General features: G+C 42.6%; 1 protein-coding gene across 1 annotated transcript in view; it reads left to right on the plus strand.

Moving 5' to 3' along the window:
• Positions 1 to 25,308, plus strand: part of MALRD1 (MAM and LDL receptor class A domain containing 1) — a 737,846-nt gene that overhangs the window by 548,263 nt on the left and 164,275 nt on the right. The window contains exon 32 of the mRNA XM_073629748.1: positions 19,005 to 19,162. Within this exon, the coding sequence (XP_073485849.1) occupies positions 19,005 to 19,162 (158 nt within the window). The remainder of the gene's footprint in view (positions 1 to 19,004; positions 19,163 to 25,308) is intronic.

Raw genomic sequence — 25,308 nt, forward strand, 5'->3', positions numbered from 1 at the left:
CATATGCATACCACAAATTACACCCCAAAACACATTCTGCTATTACTCCCGAGTATGGTGATACTACATGTGTGAGACTTTTACACAGCGTGGCCACATACAGAGGCCCAACATGCACGGAACACCATCAGGCGTTCTGGAGTGCCCAGGCCAATTCTGACATTTCTCTCCTACATGTAAAAATCATAATTTATTTGCTAGAAAATTACATAGAACCCCAAAACATTATATATATATTTTTTAGCAAAGACCCTAGAGAATACAATGGCGGTCGTTGCAACTTTTTATCTCGCACGGTATTAGCGCAGCAATTTTTCGAACACGTTTTGTTTGAAAAAAAACAGTTTTGTGCTTTCAAAAAAAACAAAACAGTAAAGTTAGCCCAATGTTTTTACATAATGTGAATAATGAAGTTATGCCGAGTAAATAGATACCTAACATGTCACCCTTCAAAATTGCACACGCTCGTGGAATGGCGCCAAACTTCGCTGCTTAAAAATCCCCATAGGAGACGCTTTAAAAAATTTTACTTGTTACATGTTGTGAGTTACAGAGGAGGTCTAGGGCCAAAATGATTGCTCTCGCTCTACCGATCGCAGCGATACCTCACATGTGTGGTTTGAACACCATTTTCATATGTTGGCTCAACTTACGTATGAGTTCGCTTCTGACTGCGAGCACACGGGGACACGGGGAAAATTTTTTTTTTTTTTTTTTATTGTTCATTTTACTTTATTTATTTTAGTTTGAGGCTTTTTTCCAAAAAATACATTTTTTGATCACTTTTATTTCTATTACAAGGAATGTAAACATCCCCTGTAATAGGAATATGGCATGACAGGTCCTCTTTACAGTGAGATATGGGGTCAATAAGACCTCACATCTCACCTCTAGGCTGGGAAGCCTGAAATAAAAAAAAAAAAAAAGATCCTGGCTTCGATCGTAGCGGTGAGTCGGTAGAAGCACCTGAGGGCGGCGAGAGGGGGGGGGTCCCCTCTCGCCTCCCGTAAGAATGATCAAGCAGTGGAACAGCCGCTATGATCATTCTTATGGTGTAGGGAATCGCCGGCTGAAAAAGATGATATCTGAATGATGCCTGTAGCTGCAACCATCATTTAGATATCCCCGCACAAAGTCAAGGACGTCGTATGACGGCCAGCGGGCAGGAAGTGGTTAAAACACATTTTTTTTAACACAAAGTTGTCCATTTATACAATATTTCTAACACATAGCATGTACATACCAAAAATGACACCCCAAAATAGATTCTCCTGCTCCTCCTGAGTACGGCGATACCACATGTGTGAGACTTCCACAGGCTGGCCACATACAGAGGCCGAGTACAGCTGAGCATGGCAAAGTATGGCTGGGTATCGCAGGGTATGGCGGGGTATGGCGGAGTATGGCGGAGTATGGCGGGGTATGGCGGAGTATGGTGGGGCATGGCGGAGTATGGCGGAGTATGGCGGGGCATGGCGGAGTATGGCGGAGTATGGCGGAGTATGGCGGGGTATGGCGGAGCATGGCGGAGTATTGCACAGGGTTGCACAGGATCATTGCAGAGTATTGCACAGGGTTGCACAGGATCATTGCAGAGTATTGCACAGGGTTGCACAGGATCATTGCAGAGTATTGCACAGGGTTGCAGAGTATTTCACAGGGTTGCAGAGTATTGCACAGGGTTGCACAGGATCATTGCAGAGTATTGCACAGGGTTGCAGAGTATTGCACAGGATCATTGCAGAGTATTGCACAGGGTTGCACAGGATCATTGCAGAGTATTGTACAGGGTTGCAGAGTATTGCACAGGGTTGCAGAGTATTGCACAGGGTTGCACAGGGTCATTGCAGAGTATTGCAAAGGGTTGCAGAGTATTGCACAGGGTTGCACAGGATCATTGCAGAGTATTGCACAGGGTCATTGCAGAGCATGGGGGGGATGGCTGAGCATGGATGGATGGATGTGACTGTACATGTCACTGAGCTGCGCTGTGGGCACTACACATCCAGCCCACAGCGCGGCTCACATCCGATCTCTCCCCCTCTGTACCGATCGGTACAGAGAGGGGAGGGAGGAACCGGCGTCATGACATGACGCCGGTTTGTTTACATGTGATCGCTCCATCATTTGATCCAATCCTCTGGACCCGGCGGTCACGGATGTTCCCGTGTGCGCGCCCCAGGGGGCGCGCGGGAGCAGTTTTCTGGAATCACGTCATATGACGTGATCCCACAGTTATCCAGCCGCCCTGCAGCCGTCATTTGGCTATGAGGCGGTTGGCAAGTGGTTAATATCCCCAAAATTAAAATTAGTGGCGGCACATTGTCCCAGAACCCTCGACGCATTATGGGGGAATTCCACAATTTTAACAAAACACTATACTGCGTGTGATCACCCGTCTCAGTACGCGGTGGATCAGTTCCTCGATAATGTACAGATCCCCAAGCTGGAAGAACGTCACCGCCTGAAACTAGATGCTCCTATCTCATCGGAGGAAGTGTGTGCTGTTATCAAAAATTTTAAATCGCAGTCAGCTCCTCGCCCCGATGGGTTTTCTTTCCCCTACTACACAACTTTTTCTGAAACACTAGCACCCTATATGGCCCGTTTTTTTGATGCTTTGTGATGGGGAGATCCCCTAGATAACTCGATAAACACAGCTTATATCACAGTTCTCCCTAAACTGGGTAAGGGCCCTAGCTCAGTAAGCAACTATAGACCAATTTCGCTCATAAACAATGATTTGAAGATTCTGACTAAATTCCTTGCGGACCGCTTATCTTCTTTTATTAGCCTATACATTAACAAGGATCAAGTGGGATTTATCCCTGGGAGACAAGGTCCGGACCAAATTCGCTGTGCAATTGACATTATATCCCTTCTCAACCCAAACTGGGATAATGATTCTCGTCGGCGAGGCTGTCTCCTTTCACTAGATCTCCAGAAGGCTTTTGACTCTGTCTACTGGCCCTACATCTTCTCCAACCTTAAATGTTGGGGTTTTGGAAATGTGTTTATCAATATCCTGCATACTCTGTATTCCACCCCAGAGGCACAGGTGCGCTTGCAGGGATTTTACGCAGAATCTTTCCAAATATCTAGAGGCACCAGGCAGGGATGCCCACTCTCGCCGCTGATTTTCGCTATAGCGATTGAAACCCCAAGCGGTAGCAATCAGAAATAACCCCGACATTCACGGCATTGCCACAAATGCACTTTGTTTGCTGACGATATACTCCTATTCATTTCTTCTTCGTTAATTTCTCTCCCAAACATTTGTTGGCTTTTGGACAACTTCGGGAAAATCTTGGGGTTCCTAGTCAACTTTAATAAATCCCAAGCACTTAACATTAATATCCCAGAATCTCTACTCACCAGACTTAAGGGGACTTACAATTCACCTGGAGAGACACTTCAATCACGTACCTGGGGATTAAGCTGACTGCCAAGGTTGAACACCTCTATCAGAACAATTACCCCCCCCCCCCCCCCCGCTATTCAAAAAACTTTAGACTGATTTATCCAGGTGGTCACAGTTCTCTCTTTCCTGGCTGGGTAGATTTAATGCGATAAAAATTACGTTACTCCCTCAAATCTTATACTTCTTTAGGGCTCTTTCTATCCCCTTCGTCAAGGCTCACCTAAAACAGTTTCAAACCGAAATCAATAAAGTTATTTGGAGTAGGGGGGCTACCGGTTTCCTAAATTGGTCCTATTCCGGGAGAGAGACAAGGGGGGGCCTGGGCCTTCCAAATTTATTTTGGTATTACCAAGCCGCACAACTAGCCCAGATCTCAGTAGTCTACTCTCATTGGAAATTGCCTGACTGGATACACATTGAAAGGCATGCAGTCCCACTCTATACCCTGGACTATCTCTTAATGGCCCAAAAGAAATTGAGACCCCCAATATTATCCCCGACACTTTCACAGTTGTTTGCCCTCTGGGATAGTTTGAGAGGATCACGCAAATTACCTCCTCCCTGAAGCCTTTAATGCACCTCTTTCGAACCCGGCAGTTGGTGGCTCAACAAGGAGCTATATAGAATTGGGCACTTTTTCAGACCTCTGGGCCCACTTTCTAAAGCATACTGCATTAGTAAATTGGATATGCCACCCTCTAAACTCTTTAGCTTCACCCAGATTCACCCAAACTTCCTCCACAAACTATGGAAAGCACGACCCAAAGATCACCAAATCACAACCTATGAACAGTGGTGTAGTTAGGCCGATGAGCAGAGGGGGGAATCACAATGGTCTATAAGGCACTGTCTTCCACTTGCTCTAAGACTTCCTATATGTTGGCCTGGGAAGAGGACCTTTCTCAACAATGGGAACTGGAGACTTGGAATAGAATTTTTTTTTTTAAAACACTAGCCTCGCAGAAGCAAGTATAAAAGTACTTTCCAGATGGTACTTGGTTTCATCTAGACTGGCTAAGCTATACCTGGCATCATCCCTTCTTTGTTTTCGGGGGTGTAACCTCAGGGGTGATATGTTACACGTATGGTGGGAATGTCCCAGAATAAGGAGTTTTTGGAACAAAATCTCCTTGATCTGTAAGGTCACAAATGTTCACAGACATCTCCTCATATTGCCCTTCTCAACTTTCCGGTGCGGGCTGCCTCCAAGAGTATGCAACGCTTATTTTCTTCATCCTTTTGGGAGCCAAACTCACCCTAGACAAATCTTGTTAAAAGCCAACTGTCTTAGTTTTATTAGCCAAAAGAAAAATTTCTTGGATCATGGCTCAAGAGAACATAGCAGGTATATTCTTGGACCGCACTGAGAAATTTGAAAAAATCTGGGAACCGTGGGCAACCTTCATAAATGTTCCCCTACACCCCTGACCTCAAACCGATTACACACTCCCCCTGACCTGGGGGGGTGCTCTCCTCTAGTCGGTCCTTCTCCTCCTTATCTTCTTCGGCTATCTTTCTTTTCTCTCCCCTTCTTCTCTTCTTTCCTTTGGTGATGGGCACAGGCCCTCACCTTCGCTGCCTTAGCCAACACTGGTGTTTGATTGCTTTTCAGAAGCTGGCACTCCATTTCCAACAATGTCCTTTTTTGTTTTTTTTCTTTTATTTTGAAATATATGTCACGTTATTACCTTTAGGTTTATTTTCCTTGTTACTTATTTGCTGAACAATAGCTAGGTATTCTTCTGTTGTTCGACCTAGAAGGGGGGAGTCGTCCCGACCACAGTTTGATCCCATTAGGGGTGGCTGGTCTGATCTCCCGGACCTCCTGGCCCAACATTCTTCTTAAGGTCAGAAGTTCAGCTTTACTCTGTTCTCCTAGGCTTGTATTCAAAGTTTGTGACGATTGATTCATGTTTATGTCAAGTACTCTAAGTGCCATACAGTGTGCGTCACACCTATTGTTTTAATGGCCATGTTGGCCGACGCAGGACAAATGGTCCTAGTCATGCTTTTGTATGCTGTTTTCTACAATTAATAAAAATATTGAAATATAAAAGCTGCAAGAAAAAAAAAGAAAGTAAGGTCTCTGTGTGCAGCCTGAGACTTTTTAGATATGGAAGCTCCAGAACAAACACCGACACAGAAAAATGCAATAAATGTATGAATCAGGCAGTGATACGAGCAACTCTGGCATGTAATTATTTAAACTCAATGAGATATTTAGTTATATTTCTTCCTTAGTGTTGGCGGCTGGCAAACAACACTTTAGAGACCCAACACAGTTTTCTAAAGACTGAATTAGCATATCTTTAAAAAGTCTTATTAATATTTTAAGGTATAGATACAGACCAGCTTTATGTAATTAATCTTATCAGTGCATATTAATTCCCTTGTTTCCATGTATATCTTGTAATTATGGGTATGTTGATTTTTTATGCTAAAAGCAAGTTAAAATTAAAGAATGTGCAGGATTGTAAAACATTCCTAGAACCAATTCCAACTTTAAAGTATAACTAAAGGCAAAACTTCATTTTTAGTTTTGGATAGGAGGGATATGGATTAGAACACCTGGCAGTTTGTATTGCTGTCTGTGCCCTTTATAGGGAGATCCACCCTCTCTATTTGTCCTGTTTACCATTATCATTGAAAGTAAAAGAAAATTCCATATTTTTGGTTGCCCCCAGAAAAGTAATAAAGGGGAAATATTCCAATGGGGACACTAGTTCTGGTAACCTGGGGGGCCCTATGAGATTAATTTGCAGAGATTTCCTCTCACTTCCTGTTTGGCTATAGGACAGGAAGTGAAGGTAAAATCCCCAATGGGACAAAGATGGCAAAAATAAACCTTACAGGAGTTTTCGCCCTCCCTTTACTCTATCCAAAATGGAAAAAAAGTTTTGCCTATACTTCTTCTTTAACCTCCCTGGCGGTTTTCCCGAGTGAGGCTCGGGGTAAATTTTAGTACCATTAGTGTTAACCCCGAGCCACACTCGGGATTGCATTGCAGGATCCTGGTCCTGGTTACTTACCTTGTCCCCAGGATAGTACGATGTCCCCCCGCTGTGTCTGCGGGCTGTGTGCTCCACCCGATGCCTCTGTGTGCCTGGCTCCGTTCCCTGCGAGCATCGCAACGCGCGGGGGCGGAGCCCGGCGGCAAATATAAAAAGTACAACATTCATAACACATACAGTACCCTGTAATCTTACAGATTACTGTATGAAATCATTTCACATCCCTTTTGTCCCTAGTGCTTTGTCCAGTGCCCTGCACACACTTTTATATTATATATACTGTTCTTTCTGCCTGAAAACTTGAGCTTGTCCATGGCAACCAAAAAGTGTCCCTTTAAGTTAAAAGTGATTTTAGATCAGCTAGAAAGCAGCGATAGTAAATTAGAACACTTGCAGAATTGAGCGATAGTGAATCATGGGGAAATAAATTTTATTATTATTATTATAATATTATTTTTTATAATTATTTATAGTTATTTATTATATTATAATCTATGATTCAAACTTTATCATACCCGGGATATCTACTAGACTCTTGTTAGGACACATTTAAGTGTGTTATTACTAAGAATTACAGACCTACAATAAAATAACGCCAAATTTCTATGCAAAACAATGTACCGCTTTGAGTCGCAAAAATCTGACTTAATCATACCGCCAGGGTGGCTACAAAGGAGGTCCAGCATCCCCACGAAGAATTAAAAGTCAGCAGCTACAAATACTGTAGCTGCTGACTATATGGACACTTATCTGTCCAGGGAGCCCACGATGTCGACACCCCAGCCGATCTTCAGATCGGCTGCAGCCGCCGCCATTCCTGTTAATGGAACCCGGTAGTGAAGCCTTTTGGCTTCACAGCCGGTTCCCTACTGCACATGCGCTTTCTAATTTGTCCGGCGGTGGAGGCAGGAGGAGGGGGCCGAATTTCCGAGAAACTGAGCCGTGGCCCCGTCTCCCGGAAGTGGGGCACGTTACCTGTGAAAAACAGGTACCTGTTCCCCCCCTCCCCCCCTCCCCCTGAAAGGTGCCAAATGTTTCACCGGAAGGGGGGAGGAGATGGACAAGCGGAAGTTCCACTTTTGAGTTAAAATAAAAAAGTATCTCTTGCGGCATCACTTACTATATCTCAGACACTGTCCCCCACAGACTCCAGCACTGACCCACCTCCTGGTTGAATGACTCCCATGCTCATTTAACCCACCTCTTGTAAGCCCAGGGTGGAAGACATGCCATCAAGCTGCCCTGGACTTACTGGAGAATGCTGCAGAGAGCATCATGGAGTGGTCCTCTTCTCTGCAATATTCTGGAATGGCCACCACCAAAAGAAGAAGAAGAAGATGTGCAATGGCATGTAATTGTAAAGCTGAAATCCAGGATAAGCAAATATTGTCTATATACAAGAGGCATATGTTTTCTGTCTTGAATATTAAGGTCTTCTGTGTATTTCTTCCAGATCTAAGTAGTAATTCAGCATGAAAGCCCTGTACTTTACCTCTGTGCAGGAGCTTCCTATAGATGTACTACAGATCAGTTATCACTGCTCTTTCTCCTTGTGCAGGCTGACTGATCTAGTAGCCCCCTCCTTAGTTTTCTGCATGCAGCCTGTAGTGGGTAGGTCTGCAGGGTCTCCCCAACAGCTCTGCTCTCTGCACAGGCTATGAACAGTAAAATGATGGTGTCACTGCTACTTTTACTATTTAAACTCTGGGTATGCAAAGGCATTTAGTGCACACAAAACATATATATCATTTGTGGGTATTGAGGAATATATTTAAATAAAAATGCTTGTGTTGGGAGATCAGCTTTAATATAGGCATACGGTGATTTAAAAAATAGGAGTGGAAAGGGTGGGGGTGGGGGTCTTTAAAAGGCTGGATTTGGGCTTTAAAGAGACTTTGGAATGATTTACTAAAGGCAAATAGACTGTGCAATTTGCAAGTGCAGTTGCTCCAGAACTTACAATATGAGGGGCATCTTCACTTGGCAAAGAATACCCAATCACATGCAAGATAAATAAAAAAACAGCATTTTTTCTTCACATGATTGGATGATGGAATTCAACAGAACTTCCCCTCATTTACTAAGCTCTGGAGCAACTGCACTTGCAGAGTGCATAGTCTATTTGCCTTTAGTAATTCAACAATTTTGTCTGGGAAAAAATGCTGCAATTTAAAGTTCAGCCACCTAGAAGTGCCCGACTGTATCTCCTGATGCCTTAAAAAGCCCAAAGCTGTGGTCAGTACCGGGATAGGTTCATCCAGTGCCCAGGGCAAGGATGTGGAGCTGAAGCCCCCTTCCCACTCCTAATGCATGCTGTAGATTGGATGTACAGCCTTGTGTCCATTCTCTGCCTCCTTGCTCTGGCTGTTAACCTCCCTGGCCGTATGATTATTTCGGATTTTAGGTGCTGAAAGCGGTACAATTATTTTGCATGGAAATATGGTGTTTTATATTGTAGGTCTGTAATTCTTAACAATAACACACTTAAATCTGTCCAAACAAGAGTCTAGTAGATATCCCGGGTATGATAAAGTTTGAAACACAAAAACATAAATTATAATATAATAAATAAAAATAAATAATTAAAAAAAAAATAAAAATAAATAATAAAATACATTTCCCCACGATTCACTATCGCTCAATTCTGCAAGTGTTCTAATTTACTATCGCTGTTTTCTAGCTGGTCTAAAGCCACTTTTGATGTAAAGGGACACTTTTTGGTTGCTATGGACAATCTCCAGTTTCCAGGCAGAAAGAACAGTATATATAACATAAAACTGCATGCAGGGCATAGGACAAAGCACTGGGGACAAAAGGGATGTGAAATAATTTCATACAGTACTGTAATCTGTAAGATTACAGTACTGTATGTGTTATGTTTTTACAATTTTTTGAATTTGCCGCCAGGCTCCGCCCCCGTGCGTCGCGCCGCTCGCAGGGAACGGAGCCTGGCACGGAGAGGCTTCGGAGGAGACAGAGCCCGCAGACACAGCGGGGGACATCGCAGGATCCCAGGGACAAGGTAAGTAAAGCCACACCAGGATCCTGCGATGTAATCCCGAGTGTGGCTCGGGGTTACCGCTAATGGTCCTGAATTTTAACTCCGAGCCACACTCGGGAAAACTGCCAGGGAGGTTAATGGATGGCATGGAATGTGCACATGTGTGACCAATCACTTGCTTTCTGCCAACTGGAAGGTAGTTGCTCATGCCTGGTGTGTTTTTCCTTTCGGCTGTGGGTGGATGGAGTGGACAGTGGCCATGTGAGAGCACAGTGTAACAGCAGTAGCAGACATAAAGCTGTAGTCTGCTGGTTACCAGCTACTTGTAGGCAGGAGCCTTGGTTCTCTATGATTTCCTCACTCACAGAGAGGCAGAGTGTTATTGAATGCTGGCATCCCATGTGACTTTGGTGGCCATCTTGGGTCAGGCAGAGTCTATTTAGCACCCTGGGACCCAAGTTTGGTGTGCATTTCGCATGTGGATAGAGTAGGGACAAGTCGCCCATCTATCAGGGACAGTTCTTAGCATCAGGGAGAGGTTCCAGATGAGTAGGGAAAGTGCAGGGACATACCATACTTCCTGGAAGCCTCCCCACTTGAGTCTGGACTGGCCAGGCCACATTCTGCCCCGTGCTTGCTGTGCATTACTGAACTTCAATTTTAGAACAGTTCTGTTTTCTGCAACTGCACTCTGAGTGTTTACTGCTGCTGCATCATTTTGCACCTCCCCACACACTGATCTGGAGCCTGTGTGTTGAGGGGGCCCCCTACTGCTGTTCCCTGGGCAGCTTCCCCTCCTACCCACCCCTTGTTCTGGCCATGGCCAAAATACTGGAACATTCTGATTGGCAAAGCTCCATCACTTCCAAGTAGCTTGTATATGTAATTAGCAATTATGGTTGCCCCTGTATACATATTTAAAGGGTTTTTGTTTTACAAAACATGAACACACATTGATAATGTTATCACATTATGAGGTTAATATACACATGTAGCACCCTCTACCTTAGGTAGGTAGGTGCTAGTGTAGGTTTTTTGTGTAAGCTGCCAGTGCAGGTAAATTTAAGGAGGCCTATGCTGTAAACTGGGCCTGTTTGTTTTCATCTGGGGGCAGGGGAGTGGTTTAGTATAGCAGTAGGTGACTGACATGTGCTTCAGCTTTTAGGCACCTCCTCTGTTTCCAGGGAGAAGGTTCTGGAAAAGGGGCAGGGCGGAGAGCTGGAGTGACATGGGATGCATGTGAGGAGCCCTGACCAATCCCAAACTAGGATTGGCAGGGGGCAGGCCTCCTACATATACTCATGGTCAGCCTGCTGGGGGAGGAGTTGTTGGCTGGGTGAACTGGATGATGGAGTATTAGACTATCATGTCTGAGGGAACCCCCTTTCTGGGGGGGGGGGCATAGCTCCCAACTATCCCTGATTTCGAGGGACTGTCCCTGATTTGCAACAAAGTCCCCCTGTCCTTCTTGCCTCCTCATTTTGATCTGGCTGTCCATGGTTGGCATGGAGTGTGCACATGTGTGCCCAATCACTTGCTATCTGCCAACTGGAAGGTAGTTGTATATAAAATGCACTTTTTTTCTTTCAAAAATTGTTTCCCAGTGCTAAACCTTTCATCCAATTTCTTAATTGCTACATTTGTAAATTCCAAAACTAGTATAAAGGAATAATAGTTATAAAAAAAAAGCACTTGTGGGTTAACTAATCTTTTAAGTATAATTCCCCTTTAAGGGGGCGTGACCGGGGGGGTGTCCTATACCTACATACATTTGCTAAAAGATGTCCCTCGTTCCCTTCTCAAAAAGTTGGGAGGTATGGGGGGGGTTGGTGGGGTGTACCTCAGGCTGGGAGCTCGGGAGCTGGGAGGGAGCCTCTCCTTACACGGTCATGGAGAGGTGTCCTGGAACAGGAGCTGGAAGGACAGTTGGTCCGCATGTCCAGAGTAAAGTCATTCAGGAAGGATCCACAGTGGAAAGCACAGTGGAAAGGTCTAGAAGAGACATGCCAGGGGTTGTAGAGCCAGATGGAGAGACTGGGAGTTTTGTGTCAAGTCGCTGCAGCCAGGAGGGCGGGCAGGATTTGCAATCAGACTTGCTGGGATCAGTAGTCCATCTACATTTATTCTTCTCAAGTAAATCGGTTGCTACCACAAAGGGGTACTGCAGGCCCCAGCCTACAAAGGGCTATTAAAAAAGGACACTGGGACTTATTCAGAGTGAGGCCTAGTCATGCTGATGGTGTGACAGGAGACTAAAGTTGGACAGTGAAGTATGTGCTCCTAAGTAGTGTGCTGGAGGAAGTGTGCCGAGGAAAGGACTGTCAAGTTTAGAGTCAACCATCTTGTTCTGCCGAGAAGTGTGACGCAGTTACTTTTATTCTGCCAAGCAATATTCATCTTATAGGCATCCCATGTCCCTTTTCCCCAACCAAGTTCAACCCCCTAAAAAAAACAACAAAAACAAGCAAGAGACTATTCATTGACTGAGAAGTGTGTCTACTGGATGTCTGGGAGCAAGGTGAAATGTGTGGATGCTGTAACATGTAGCAACCCCATGGGGCCAGCGCTACACACATGTATGTTTAAAAACTGCAACACTGTAGATTTCTTTTAAATTAATATAATCAGTTGTGAGAGGCTATGTTTTTCTAAATGTGTATTGCCAGAGTACATGTATGAAACAGACCTCCAGTAGAACCTTTTCAACCCCAATAGATAAATATATGCAGGAGTGTTATCTCCTTGAATGCTGTAGATTTTTTTTTTTAACTAAAGGGACTTTTTTTCTGTTATTTTGGGCAGAATAATTTATTCAACAATCAACTGAGCTTCCACACATTGCCTCTGACCTTCCATTGCTCATTAAATTGTTTATTGTCACTCAGTAAAATGACAGTTGGAGGAATGATGACTGTGTTAACTGAAAAACAGCAATTATTTTCTGTTATTCATTTGTGGTTTTCAGAATTTTTACGTTGATGTGTTTTTTCGAAGCAGAATGGTCCCATAACTGCAGATTTTTTGAATTGTGATGTATTATATAAAAAAAAAAATATTTTGTTTAGCAACCATTAAAAGCCATATCCCATTTAAATATTACACCTCAAATACAGGTATTCTGTCCTTCTCCCCTCCCAGGGCTGGGAAGTGAGTCTGTAATGAAATTGAAGTTCAGTAATGCACAACAAGCACAGTGGAAAGTCAACATGAATGGAAGTGACTTTTTCATTATTAATCATCTGATTTACTTGCAGTGTTTTAATGAGAAAAATTTGCAGTGTCAGCATCCCTTCAGAAGTGATTAACCCTTTGGGTGTATCTCGTCAAAAATAAAATTTGTCCTTTGCATTTTTCTTTTGGACTTGCAATGTAAAACTATGCCTCTGTGCAGGAGTTTCCTGTAATACAGACCAGTCACTGCAACTGCTCCTTGTGCAGGGTGACTGGTCTTGTATCTGTCCCCTTCTGTAGTTTTCTGCAGGCAGTCTGTAGTGGGTGGGGCCTGCTGGGCCACTCCCACAGCTCTGCTGTCTGCACACGCTATGTGCAGCACAGTGATGATGTCACTGCCACTTTTACATGGTAATATTTGGGTTTACAAAGGTAATTGGTGCACACAAAGTAGATTTATATCCCTTGTGGCTTATGTGTATTTAAATGATAGTTTTTGTGTCCGGAGTTCGGCTTTAATTGTGCCTAAGCAGTACAACGCCCAGAATTTCCCCTGCAAAAAAAATATCAGTGGACTTCCTGGTATGTGAGGGTACCTAGACACCCCTGTGTGTACAGGCTCATGGATGAATATCAGTAGATCTAAGACACTGCTACCCCCTACTACTGCTCTCAGTAGAACAGAAGAACATCTGGTGTCAGCTGGAAATTTTGCACACGTGGGAAGAGAAGTGCCGTGGTGATACCACTAGTGAAAGTCTTTAAAAAAAGCTCCAGTCACTGGCAGTGGTGATAATTTATAGGTGAAAAAAATATATAGAAAGAGATATATGGGGAATACTGGTAAGTACCCAACTTCAGATTAACAGCAACCCTTCCTATTCCCCATTTAGACCTGTTATGAGCATGGCTCCCCTACTGCAAAGTCAGTAAGTTTTCTGTCCCAGACCTACGTAGTGGCTTCATTTAATGTGATAATTTGTCACATGATCAGGAGGAGGACGTGGGGATAGAAAACTTCTACATGAGTGCTGGACAGAAGCCTGGCCTTTTCTAGACAACGGGCGCTGGAATGCCGAGACGTAGGGTGGGTCTGTATCAAAACCCTAGAACAAAAATTGAATATATTGCAGCGCACCAGTCATTAGATGTGGTGGCTCCATTCGTTTTCACTTTTCAGGCTAAGAACATGTTCAACACGAACAGAAAATACCTAAATAGAACAAATATTTTGTACTACAGTGCCCTGAAAAAGTATTCATACCCCCTTGAAAGTTTCCACATTTTGTCATGTCACAACCAAAACGTAAATGTATTTTATTGGGATTTTATGTGATAGACCAACACAAAGTGGCACATAATTGTGAAGTGGAAGGAAAATGATAAATGGTTTTCAAAAATTTTTTACAAATAAATATCTGAAAAGTGTGGTGTGCATTTGTATTTAACCCCCTTTACTCTAATACCGCTAACTAAAATCTAGTGCAACCAATTGCCTTCAGAAGTCACCTAATTAGTACATAGAGTCCACCTGTGTGTAATTTTTTTTTTTTTTTTTTTTTTTTCATTTCAATAGTTTTTTATTGTTTTTGCAATAAATTCACAGAGATACAATGTGCACATTGTACTACCTGTGTGTAATTTAATCTCAGTATAAATACAGCTGTTCTGTGAAGCCCTCAGAGGTTTGTTAGAGAACCTTAGTGAACAAACAGCATCATGAAGACCAAGGAACACATCAGACAGGTTAGGGATAAAGTTGTGGAGAATTTTAAAGCTGGGTTGGGTTATAAAAAATATCCATAGCTTTGAACATCTAACGGAGCACTGTTCAATCCATCATTTGAACATGGAAAGAGTATGGCACAACTGCAAACCTACCAAGACATGGACGTCCACCTAAACTGACAGGCCGGACAAGGAGAACATTAATCGGGGAAGCAGCCAAAAGGCCCATGGTAACTCTGAAGGAGCTGCAGAGATCCACAGCTTAGGTGGGAGAATCTGTCCACAGAACAACTATTATGCCCCGTACACACGATCGGATTTTCCGACAACAAATGTTGGATGTGAGCTTGTTGGCTGAAAGTCTGACCATATGTTTGCTCCATCGAACATTTGTTGTCAGACTTTCCGCCAACAAATGTTGGCTAGCAGGTTCTCAAATTTCCCGCCAACAAAACTTTGTTGTTGGAATTTCCGATCGCGTGTACACAAGTCCGTCGCACAAAAGTTCACGCATGCTCAGGATCAAGAAGAAGGAGCCGCACTGGCTATTGAACTTCCTTTTTCTCAGCTCGTTGTATGTCTTGTACATCACCACGTTTCCACGTTTGTAATTGTTGGCCAATATTTGTGTAACCGTGTGTATGCAAGACAGGTTTTAGCCAACATCCTTCGAACAAAAATCCACGGTTTTGTTGGTGGAAAGTCCGATCGTGTGTACGGGGCATAAGTTGCGCACTCCACCAATCTGCCTTTATGGAAGAGTGGCAAGAAGAAAACCATTGTTGAAAGCAAGCCATAAGAAGTCCCATTTGCAGTTTATGAGAAGCCATGTGGGGGGACACAGCAAACATGTAAAAGAAGGTGCTCTGGTCAGATGAGACCATAATTGAACTCTTTGGCCTTAAAGCAAAAAGCTATGTGGGGCAGAAAACTAACACTGCACATCACCCTGAACACACCATCCCCACCGTGAAACATGGTGGGGGCAGCATAATGTTGTGGGGATGCTTTTCTTTTGCAGGGACAGGGAAGCTGGTCAGAGTTGATGGGAAGATGGATGGAGCCAAAAACAGGGCAATCTTAGAAGAAAACCTGTTAGAGTCTGCAAAAGATATGAGACTGGGGCGGAGGTTCACCTTCCAGCAGGGCAATGACCCTAAACATACAGCCAGAGTTACAATGCAATGGTTTAGATCAAATTATATTCAAGTGTTAGAATAGCCCAGTCAAAGTCCAGACCTAAATTCAATTGAGAATCTGTGGCAAGACTTGAAAATTGCTCTTTACAGACGCACTCCATCAAATCTGACACCGGGGGCGGGGCCAAGTCCGGCATTCTTGTCTATGGACGCAAATGCTGGACTCAGGAGCGTGCCCGCAAGGTGACCCCCCAGGAGAGCGCCTCTCCTAGGGGGTTATCTGATGCGGGGAGGAGCCACGGGAGCCACCGAGGGACCCCGGAAATGGACGATCGGGGCCACTCTGAGCAAAACGAACTGCACAGTGGAGGTAAGTATGACATGTTTGTTATTTAAAAAAAATAAAAAACGAGCCTTTACAATCCCTTTAATACTGTATTAGGAAAGGTCTGCACTTTTTTTTATTAGCAATATTTTTAGAAATCTTTCTTTGATAAACTTCTACAAGCAGGCATTGCTTAAACCTTTTTATTTACAAATTAAAAATATTAGACTTACATGTCAGGGGGAAAAGACTAAAGAGTGAATTGTCATATTGCAAGAAAGCACTGTCAGTAGACATTGGGTTTAATTGTCAGTTGAATAAGGGATGCTGAACATCTTTTGGAAGCAAAGCACAGGCAGCAGCAGGTAGATTATTATTATCAATATACAGGATTTATGTAGCGCCGACAGTTTACGCATCACTTTACAACATGAGGGTAGACAGTACAATTATATAAGCAGCGCTCCAAATAGTGCAACAATAACATTCAGTTGTACATAAAAAGTGAAAAGGTGTCCATGTGCAAAATAGAACTCAATCTTAATGCAACACAAACATTCAAAAACAGTCCATAAGTGCAAAAAAATCCAATTAAGGAATGATCCGTGCAGAGTGAAACTAAAGGGATCCGTCGCCAGCAGCACCCTCGCACTCAGGCTTCTGACCAGATGTCCAGGACCATAAGACAGTACAATTACAATACAATTTAACACATTAGGAATCAGAGAGCCCTGCTTGTTAGAGCTTGCAATCTAAAAGATTTTGAGACTCAGTGTTATTTACTAGTGCTTTGAGCAGTTCTAATACATGTGAGTGCAATGTTTTTTGTTTCTTTTTTACAATAATCTTTTTATTGAGGTAAGTATGGCAATATACAAGAGAAATACCGTTTGTTGTTCTTAAAAAATGTCTCAAAAAAGAAAAAAAAACAACAAAAGACAGTGCTCATACAACTAGCAAATCTGTAGTGAATAACAAGATAAAAGTACAGTGTGTGGTCTGACAGTAGACCCATAGCAACAAGATGTGAACATATAAAGCAAGGGCCATTGAAATACAAATGTACATGCCACTGGGAGTCTCTTTATACATTAGAATGGTTAAATTCCTACTGGGATTGGAGTAACAAAGCTAAAGTAGCATCCCAGGGGGAATCCCTCGGGGGGAGGTCTCCCGGCATACCTCAAGGGGCTGGATCTAGAAAAGAAAAAGAAGAAAAGAGCGAGAGAAAAAAGAAGAAAAAAGAGGGGGTAAAAAGAGGGCAAAGACAGGAGGGAGGGGATCAGGGCAGGGAACCCTGTTCCACCCTTCCCAATACAAAGTCATCTCCTCCAAGACAGGATAGCACAAGAGCACCAAACTTGCTCTATCCTGTGAGACTGGAAGCGGATACGAAGCTTAGCTCAGAAAAGTGGGATGATCCACCATGAGAGATTCTTGTATTGCTCAGTTGTTTTAAAGTGAGACCAGCAGAGCCATGTAGACGTAAACTTGGGCAATTGACCTTGTGAAATATGAATCAGTTCCTCCATTTCCTCCGTCTTGTTAATTTTAGCAAACCATTCCCTGGCCAAAGGGACATGTGTCGACCGCCAATGAACCGAGATGCACAATTTAGTTGCGTTAATCAAATACATAGCAAGAGACTTTTTGTAAGTCTTGCTAGAGCAGTGGTTCTCAACTCCGGTCCTCAGGACGCACCAGGTTGGCAAGATAACTGAAATACATTGCAGGTGATATCATTTGCTGCTCAGTGATTGCAGTATTCTTGTCTGCATCTCCCCAAGGTAATACTTAAAATCTGGCCTGTTGGTGGGTCCTGAGGACTGGAGTTGAGAACCACCGTGCTAGAGAGAGAAGTGTGGTGCAATAAATATTGTTCTGGTGTAAAGTCAAGAGTATAGGTTGTGACTCACACAATCGTCTTTTTTGTTTATGAAATAAAAAGTTGGTTTAAAGTAATATTACACTATCTGGTTATGGAGGAAATGGATCAAAGACAAGTTTCAAATGAAAATAAACAATTCAAGAGGGTTTTTTTAATGAAAAAAATAGCATCAAGTGGGATTGCATTTCCATAGATTTGTATAGAGGGACAAAATCCTCTTGAATCGATTAAAAGCCAGAGCACACAGGCCCTTCAAGAATTCAACTGTACACTGCACTGTTTGTATTGCATGCATTTTATAAACAGAATTTATATCAAACAAGTGATAATTTTAAAACCTTCTACACATGTGATTACAGTTACTTTAATACCAACTGAAACAGAAACACTTATTGGATTGGATTGGTAAAGGCTAAGTTCATGCTTTACTAAAAACAGTCTATGCAGTCTAGGGGCCCAGTAGATATTAAAAAACTGAGTGGCATTGTAAAATGTTCTTTCATTTTATTGTCATACCTGTACACAATTTGCCTCCCATTCCCCAGGCAGCTTTGCCGAAAAACTTACAATTATCCATCCCCATGCTCTGACTTGCTGCTAGGATGTGAAAACTTTTGGACGCTCACTTCCAACATTATAGGAGTGAAAAACAACGCTTTTTCCTTCCTTGCAACAAGGCAGGACATGGGAATTACCAGCTGGGAGTTTTTCATCTAGGCTTCCAGGGGACATACACTTATTACATTAAAATTAATGAACAAAGCTGCACAGTTTTTTAATATCTACTAGGGCCCCTTGACTGCATAGGATATTTTCTGGAAAAGGTGAATTTAGCCTTTAAAAGAGTAGTTTAAAAAAAATAAATAAATCATACCTAGAAGGCTGCAGCCCCGATCCCAGCTGCAGCTCCCCCCTGCTGCCTCTAAAAACGATATCTAAGCTATCAAAGATTGCTGATCGCTCAATTCTCGGTCTTCAGCCTGCAGAGAGCTGGTGACTGTCAATAACCGGCTCTCTGCTCTGCCCCTTCAGCACTCACTGGAGTGCTGAGAGGTGCAGTGGGTAGGAGGGACTGGCTCAGTCTCCCAGCGGCTCACTAAGAGGGTGAGCCAGCTGCCGGTCCAGGCATCTGTGTGGATCCTGACTGTAAAGTGGCCCTGGTATGACTATACTTTGTGGTTAAGCATATGTTGCACCATAGGGCAAAATAAACTTATAAATAAGTGAATTGAGCCTAAGATCTAAGATGTTTGATAACAGCTTCTCATTGTCAGTTACATGTGTATATGTGTTGATTGATTCTTGTGTTTCATTTATAAGGAAGTGGAAGGTTGTTCCTTTATGCCAACACATCTAATCAGCACGCTGGAGACAGGGCAAGAATTTTTACTAGCAACCTTTTCCCTGCTGCTCGTGACATGTGCAGAGTGCGCTTTTGGTATTATATGTATGGACCTCCGCAGTCGGGAATTCTAAAGGTTAGTATTATAGAACACAAGCTTGATTTTCCTAAATGATCACTTGCATAGTCCAAACACTTGATACCAAACCTAATCAAAAATAGATTTTGAGTCTACATATGCTTTAACACTTTCGCTGCCACCAACGTATATCATATGTCTGTGGCAGTGTAAAGGGTTTTACACACACTCCTAGTTGCTACCGCATGGCGGATGCCACTGAATGGAGGGAAGGGAGACCAGCGAACATTGGTTCACTGATCTTCTCTAGCTGTAAAGAACCTGGAAGCAATTTGTATACGGCCACTTACAGTTTCTCTTGACATTCTCCCTGGCTACTATGGGCAGTGAATAAGCTAATGGAGCGTGATCTGTGTTCTGTTAGCTTCAATGAAAGGCAGGTTGGACATCAGGGGTCTCATTAAAGAGTACCTGTCAAAAAGAAATGATATCACATATGGGACTTTTTGTTCCATATGTGATATAAATAAAGTTATAGTGAAAAAAATAAAGTGTCAAAAAATAAAGTTTCTGCCATGTACTAAGATGCCCTCCAAAAAACATTTTTCGCCTGCACTGCCCCCACATATGTGAACACACAAATGTGAACACACCCATCAGGGGCACCTATATATGAAAACATTGCTTGCGCTACACATGGTACGTAATACTATGCAATAGCAATAATTCTAGGGCCATTATTCACAGGTAACTCTAAACTGATGACCAAGGGGCTTTTAAAGCATTGCCTATGAAAAATAGGGGGATACCCGACGCTCATCAGCATTTTGCGGAATTTTAAAGCTTGACATGGTGGGCATCTATTTACTCGGTGTAACCTCATCTTTTATATTTTATATAAAATTGGGGCATATATTGTGTGCCCTGAAATAAACTTTAGTGTTTTTTTTAGTAAACTAAGCAAATATAATGTGACATAAACTACCACCTTTTTTTCTCCAGGGTCTCTGCTTTTAGAAAATATATAATAGTTGGGGGTTTCAACTAATCTTCAGGCCTAAAATTATTTTTTAAACGTCTGAAAAAAATGCAAAAATGTCTCTGGCATCAAAAGGGTTAAACAGAATGAAGTTCTAAGGGGAGTGTGAGGAGCCACTGGCAGCCTGAATTTCTAGTGTTCCATGAAGAAAAACATCCCTCTTGTGCTTTCTACTTCTACATCTCTGTGGGAAATTAGGGGCTGTCAGTATTAGTGATGAATAAGTAATGATAAATTCCTGCTGGTGGTTGATAATGAAATTAAGAGGTCAATGCCAGAACTATACTTCATTATTAGGCTTTACTCCATTAAAGAATTATAGTGCTTCCTTAATAGAGCAGTGACATCACAATGGCAGGATCCCCTGGACATTGCTCATACCGGTGACCAGAGGGTACACTAGGAAGAGGTGGGGAGCTTGTGTTCCATTGAAATGCAAGCTTGTAGGAAGGGGGTGCAGAGGGGTGCAGAGGGGTGCAGTGTGTTCTGCAAAGTGAAGTGATAATCAGTCTTTGGAAAACTTTACTAATTCACTGAGAAAACCAATCTGGTTAAAGCACAGATCAGCAGGCCTCTCCGAACTTATGTTTGATGCACTGCTGAGTTTAGTCAAGCACAAACCAGCTTGCTTATCTCTAGTGAGCATGTCCAGCTAGAGATATTACCAGTTTTTCCTTATTGTTGTATTCGATAATGTTTGCTGATGGCATTTGCAGGAATTTTAACTGGCAGGACACTAAAGCTGGCCATAGATGGCTAGCATTACAAACAAAAATTCTGAGGAAATTACAAAAATTCTCAGAACATTCTCAGAACTTTTGTTTGTTGTTCAAAAGATTTTGTGTGCTTTTATTATTTGATTTTGGAATGAATAGACTTTACCAAACAAAAACCACATTCACTGTTAGAAATTCCTTTGTTCGAGAAAACTTTTCCATCCTTCTCCCTCAAATTTTCTCATCAATGCAGCCGAAAATGAAGGTCTATTTGACCCACTAATGATTAGAAAAACGAGCAGACTTTCTTAGAACCTTCTTTCCCCAATGATTTTCATTTGAAACTCTACCCATCTATTGGCAGCTTTAGCTGGTCATGTACTTGCAGAATTTTATTTAATTGATGTTAATGTTTGACCATATTGATGAGAAAATCCAAAAGCTCAGGATGGAAGTGTTGGTTCTAAACAAACAAAATGATCTAAGAGCAGAATTAAACTCCTGTCAAAAATGTTTCTGAAAACGGGCCCCCAGGAGGTTTATGCCATAATGTGCTAGTTTGCAACGCATGGTAACACATTATCACAGACTTACCTGTCAAAGGATGGTCTCCAGATCTGCGTTGTCTGTGCACAGGTGCTACTCTTTGTCTACCTTCCAGGTTCGCTCTGTTTATTCACTGGAATGGCCAGGTCGCAATGACGTCACCCAGACACTTCAGAGTCACGGCATGAGCAGTGCCGTAAATGTACTCTGAGCTGTGCATGGGTGGCTTACTGCACATTACCACTGACAGGTGGGGGAAAGCATTTTTAACAATAGAGACCAATAGGGTCTCTTCTGTCATTTATGAGTATAATTCCACATTTTGGACTCCAAATCAAATTTTGAGTCTAATTCCACTTTAATGTGGTCATCAGTTGGGAAAAAAGCATATGTATAGCATTTGTATACTATTGCAAAGGATTGGAAATGGAACATTATCATACTTTAGATTGACATGACAATTGAACGAAAATTCTTTGAGTCAATGATGGGTACATTTAATGCTCTGTCAAGCAATCTTTCACAAATGATTGTTCAAAAAACAGTGCATGGTCAGTTTAGAAATTCCAGTAAGAAGTCTTAGGAGATAGCAGATGATAGAAGGAAAAGTGAAATATTATATTTGCAGGTTTGCTCGACTTATCTGGACTTACCTGGATATAATATAACCTCCAAGTATTTTTACCCACCCATTGAATGCCAACATCCCAAAATAGTCCGCATTATAAACTTAGAAAGTAAGGATGAAACTTTATAGGCAATCTATATAACAACTGATAAATTCATAAAAAGATTTTATTCAAACACATTTAAAAAGATACAAAATCCACGTTTCCAAACTGCATATGCAGTCAGTGATCAACATCTATACTCAATACAATTCTCCTTATCCCAACATGTTTCGGTGTTGTTTTCCTTCCTCTGGGAAACTGAAAATTTGTAGGGACTAAAAAATAGGCAAAAACAATATCACAAAGGAATCTACCATCTACAATAGGGCCCTATGGACTCTACAAATTTGCAGTTTCCCTGAGAAGGAAAACAGCTTTGAAACATGTTGGAATAAGGAGAATTTTACAGATGTATATACAGCTTGGAATAATGGTTTATGTATCTTTTTAAATGTGTTTAAATAAAATCAGTAATTTCATTAAATTATTTAAGTCCCATCCATACCTTGTTTATGACTTACGTGGATATATTATACCAGCTATGTGTCAGAGAATTAGTAAACCAGACTGTGTAGACTGCACAGAGAAAACCAGAAACGTATATAAGTGAATAAAAATGGTGTTTATTTACATAAGTGACAAGTAAGTGAATATAACAGTGCACAACCAACCACAAGACCCACAAACAACAAAACAGTATATACAATAAAATGGGAGATACCGGAACCGTAAACAGAAGCCAGGCCAAGGTCATACACCAGGAGATCAGCAGATGGTAAGGACGGGAAACCAACAGGGCAGGGAGAGGATGGATGGATGGGATGCAGGTCAGGGATCCAAGGTAAACAGGAAACAGAAGGGACAGGTCCAGGAATGGCTCTGGATAGGGATTGGATCAGATCAGGTCAGGTCAGGACAGGGCAGATGCAGGCTCAAGGTCAAAATAACAGGCAGCAAGGTCAGAGCACAGGGAGAGACACACCAAGGCAAGCATGTGAGGGCTTGCCGGGTATTTATCAGCCTGCAGTAACACAGTTACACCTGAGCGCAGAAGGTGCTGTCTGCTCCATACTGCCGGAATACACCCGTTGGTGGACACCGGTACTACAGCCCAAGGATGCAACAGTGCCACCAGCAGGTGAGTCCTCTTATTACAGGCCCTGGGTGTTGGGAGATACCCACTGGTGGACACTGGTACTGCGATCCAAGCGCCAGCAACGGGTGAACCTTTTCATGACACTATGGTTGCTTAAAAGTGCATTATGTTTTAAAAAACCTGAAAGAGGCAATAGATTGTTTCAACCTTAGTTGCAGTCCAGACTAATCATATTCTTTATATGAAAAATACCTCCAGCTATATTAGTATAGCCCTATAAGAAAACAACATTGAGCAAGGCAGTATTCATTGACACTGATATTTGTATTGAACAGTACATTTTTCAAGACCAGCTCTCCTCCCTTACCTTAAAAAAAAAAATATTTTTATTATTGAATTAACAGTATAAACTGTTTGAAGCCAGTAATAAAAAAAAATCTGAAGTCAACACAGAAACAAAAATTTGTCTTTAAACCAAAAAAGGATAAGGTGCTAATACAACCATAATTTCATAAAATTACAAAAGGTGTTATAATAAATCAAATAATTAGTCCATAAACATGTGCAATAATTCGTACACCATGTAGTATAATCTTTTCTGATGAATAATCTTTCAATAAAACACCAAGGACCACCACAGTGAGAAGTGCGCACTCACTGTCACTCCATTGACCTCTACAGGAATAAAGGTCAACAAGCACTTTGGGATGGATGATAACTTATATAAATTGATCACACACTCTTCAATAAATCTTGCAAAATTCTCCTATATGTCATCAACACTCCAACGACATCACCGCATTAAACAAGAAAAGTACTATAGTATAGCATTTTTATTGTACAACGTGTATAAAAGGTAACAAAGTAAATGTTCCTTGACTTGGCACTAATGTAAACAGCCTTGCAAGTATCAGCACCATCGTGGGTCCCACAGAGGACTGGCGTGCGTTCCAACAACCGTAAATTCAGGCCGGGCATGACGTCAGAATGGACCCGGAAATTCAGGCCGGGCGTGACGTCAGAATGGACCCGGAAGTGACGACACCCTTGGGGCCTCGACAATTTTTACTGCTCGAGTCCTCAGGTGGTGGCTTCCATCCCAAACCTGGAACAAAATCGAGTTGGGTTGAGTGCTGCTCAGCTATTCTCTGAATGAACACAAAGCTTCCTCTAATTGAGGCTGAGATCATGACATCATCTTTCAGCCTCTCCACCTCAGCCAATCAGAGGAAGCTTTTTATTCATTCAGAATTCAGTTTTGTTCTTTGTGTGGGACCGGAAGTTCCCTTCCTACTGTCAGAGCACAGTGTTGCATACTGTATGTAGCTAAGGCTACATACAGTTTATATAGCATGCCTAGCAGGCTTCTATACATGTAAAAAAACCTTCTGTGTGCTGCTCCACCCACAGCCCCCTTAATACTCACCTGAGCCCCCTCTCGATCCAGCGATGTGCACAAGAGCCTCAGATTTACCAGGACTCCCGCTCCTCATCGGCTGAGACAATAACAGCCAGTGAACCAATGAGGAGAGAGCGGGGGGCGGGGTCAAGCCAGGGCTATAGGGCTTTGATTTACTAAAGGCAAATAGACTGTGCACTTTGCAAAGTGCAAAGTGCAATTGCACTCTGCATGTGCAGTTGCTCAAGAGATTAGTAAGTGAGGTACAACTTCACTTTGCAAAGAATACCCAATCACATGCAAGGAAGATTTAAAAAAAATGCATTTTTGCTTGCACATGATTGGATGATGGAAGTTAGCAGAGTTTCTGCTCATTTCTAAGCTGTGGAGCAACTGCTCTTGCGGAGTGCAACTGCACTTTGCAAAGTGCACAGTCTATTTGCCTTTGCAAATCAACCCCTATGGTTTTGCACAGAGCAGCCCCAATCCTCCACTTCTCTGGTCCCCTACCTGTGCTCCTAGCTCCTCTCCCTTGGCCAGTGCCCCCCAATTGCAAGCCACTAGCTATGAAGGAATTGGTGCGTGGACGCTCCTGAGCCCCGCTCTATGCATCCATAAGACACAAAGAACTGCAGCTCGGCCCTGCCTCTGCTCTCTCCTCATTGGCTCACTGGCTATGATTGACAGAAGTGGGAGCCAATGTCTCAGCCAATGAGGAGAGGGAGTCCCGGGCCAG

Source organism: Aquarana catesbeiana, linkage group LG05, assembly GCF_042186555.1.
Source record: "Aquarana catesbeiana isolate 2022-GZ linkage group LG05, ASM4218655v1, whole genome shotgun sequence".
NCBI classification, from domain to species: domain Eukaryota; kingdom Metazoa; phylum Chordata; class Amphibia; order Anura; family Ranidae; genus Aquarana; species Aquarana catesbeiana.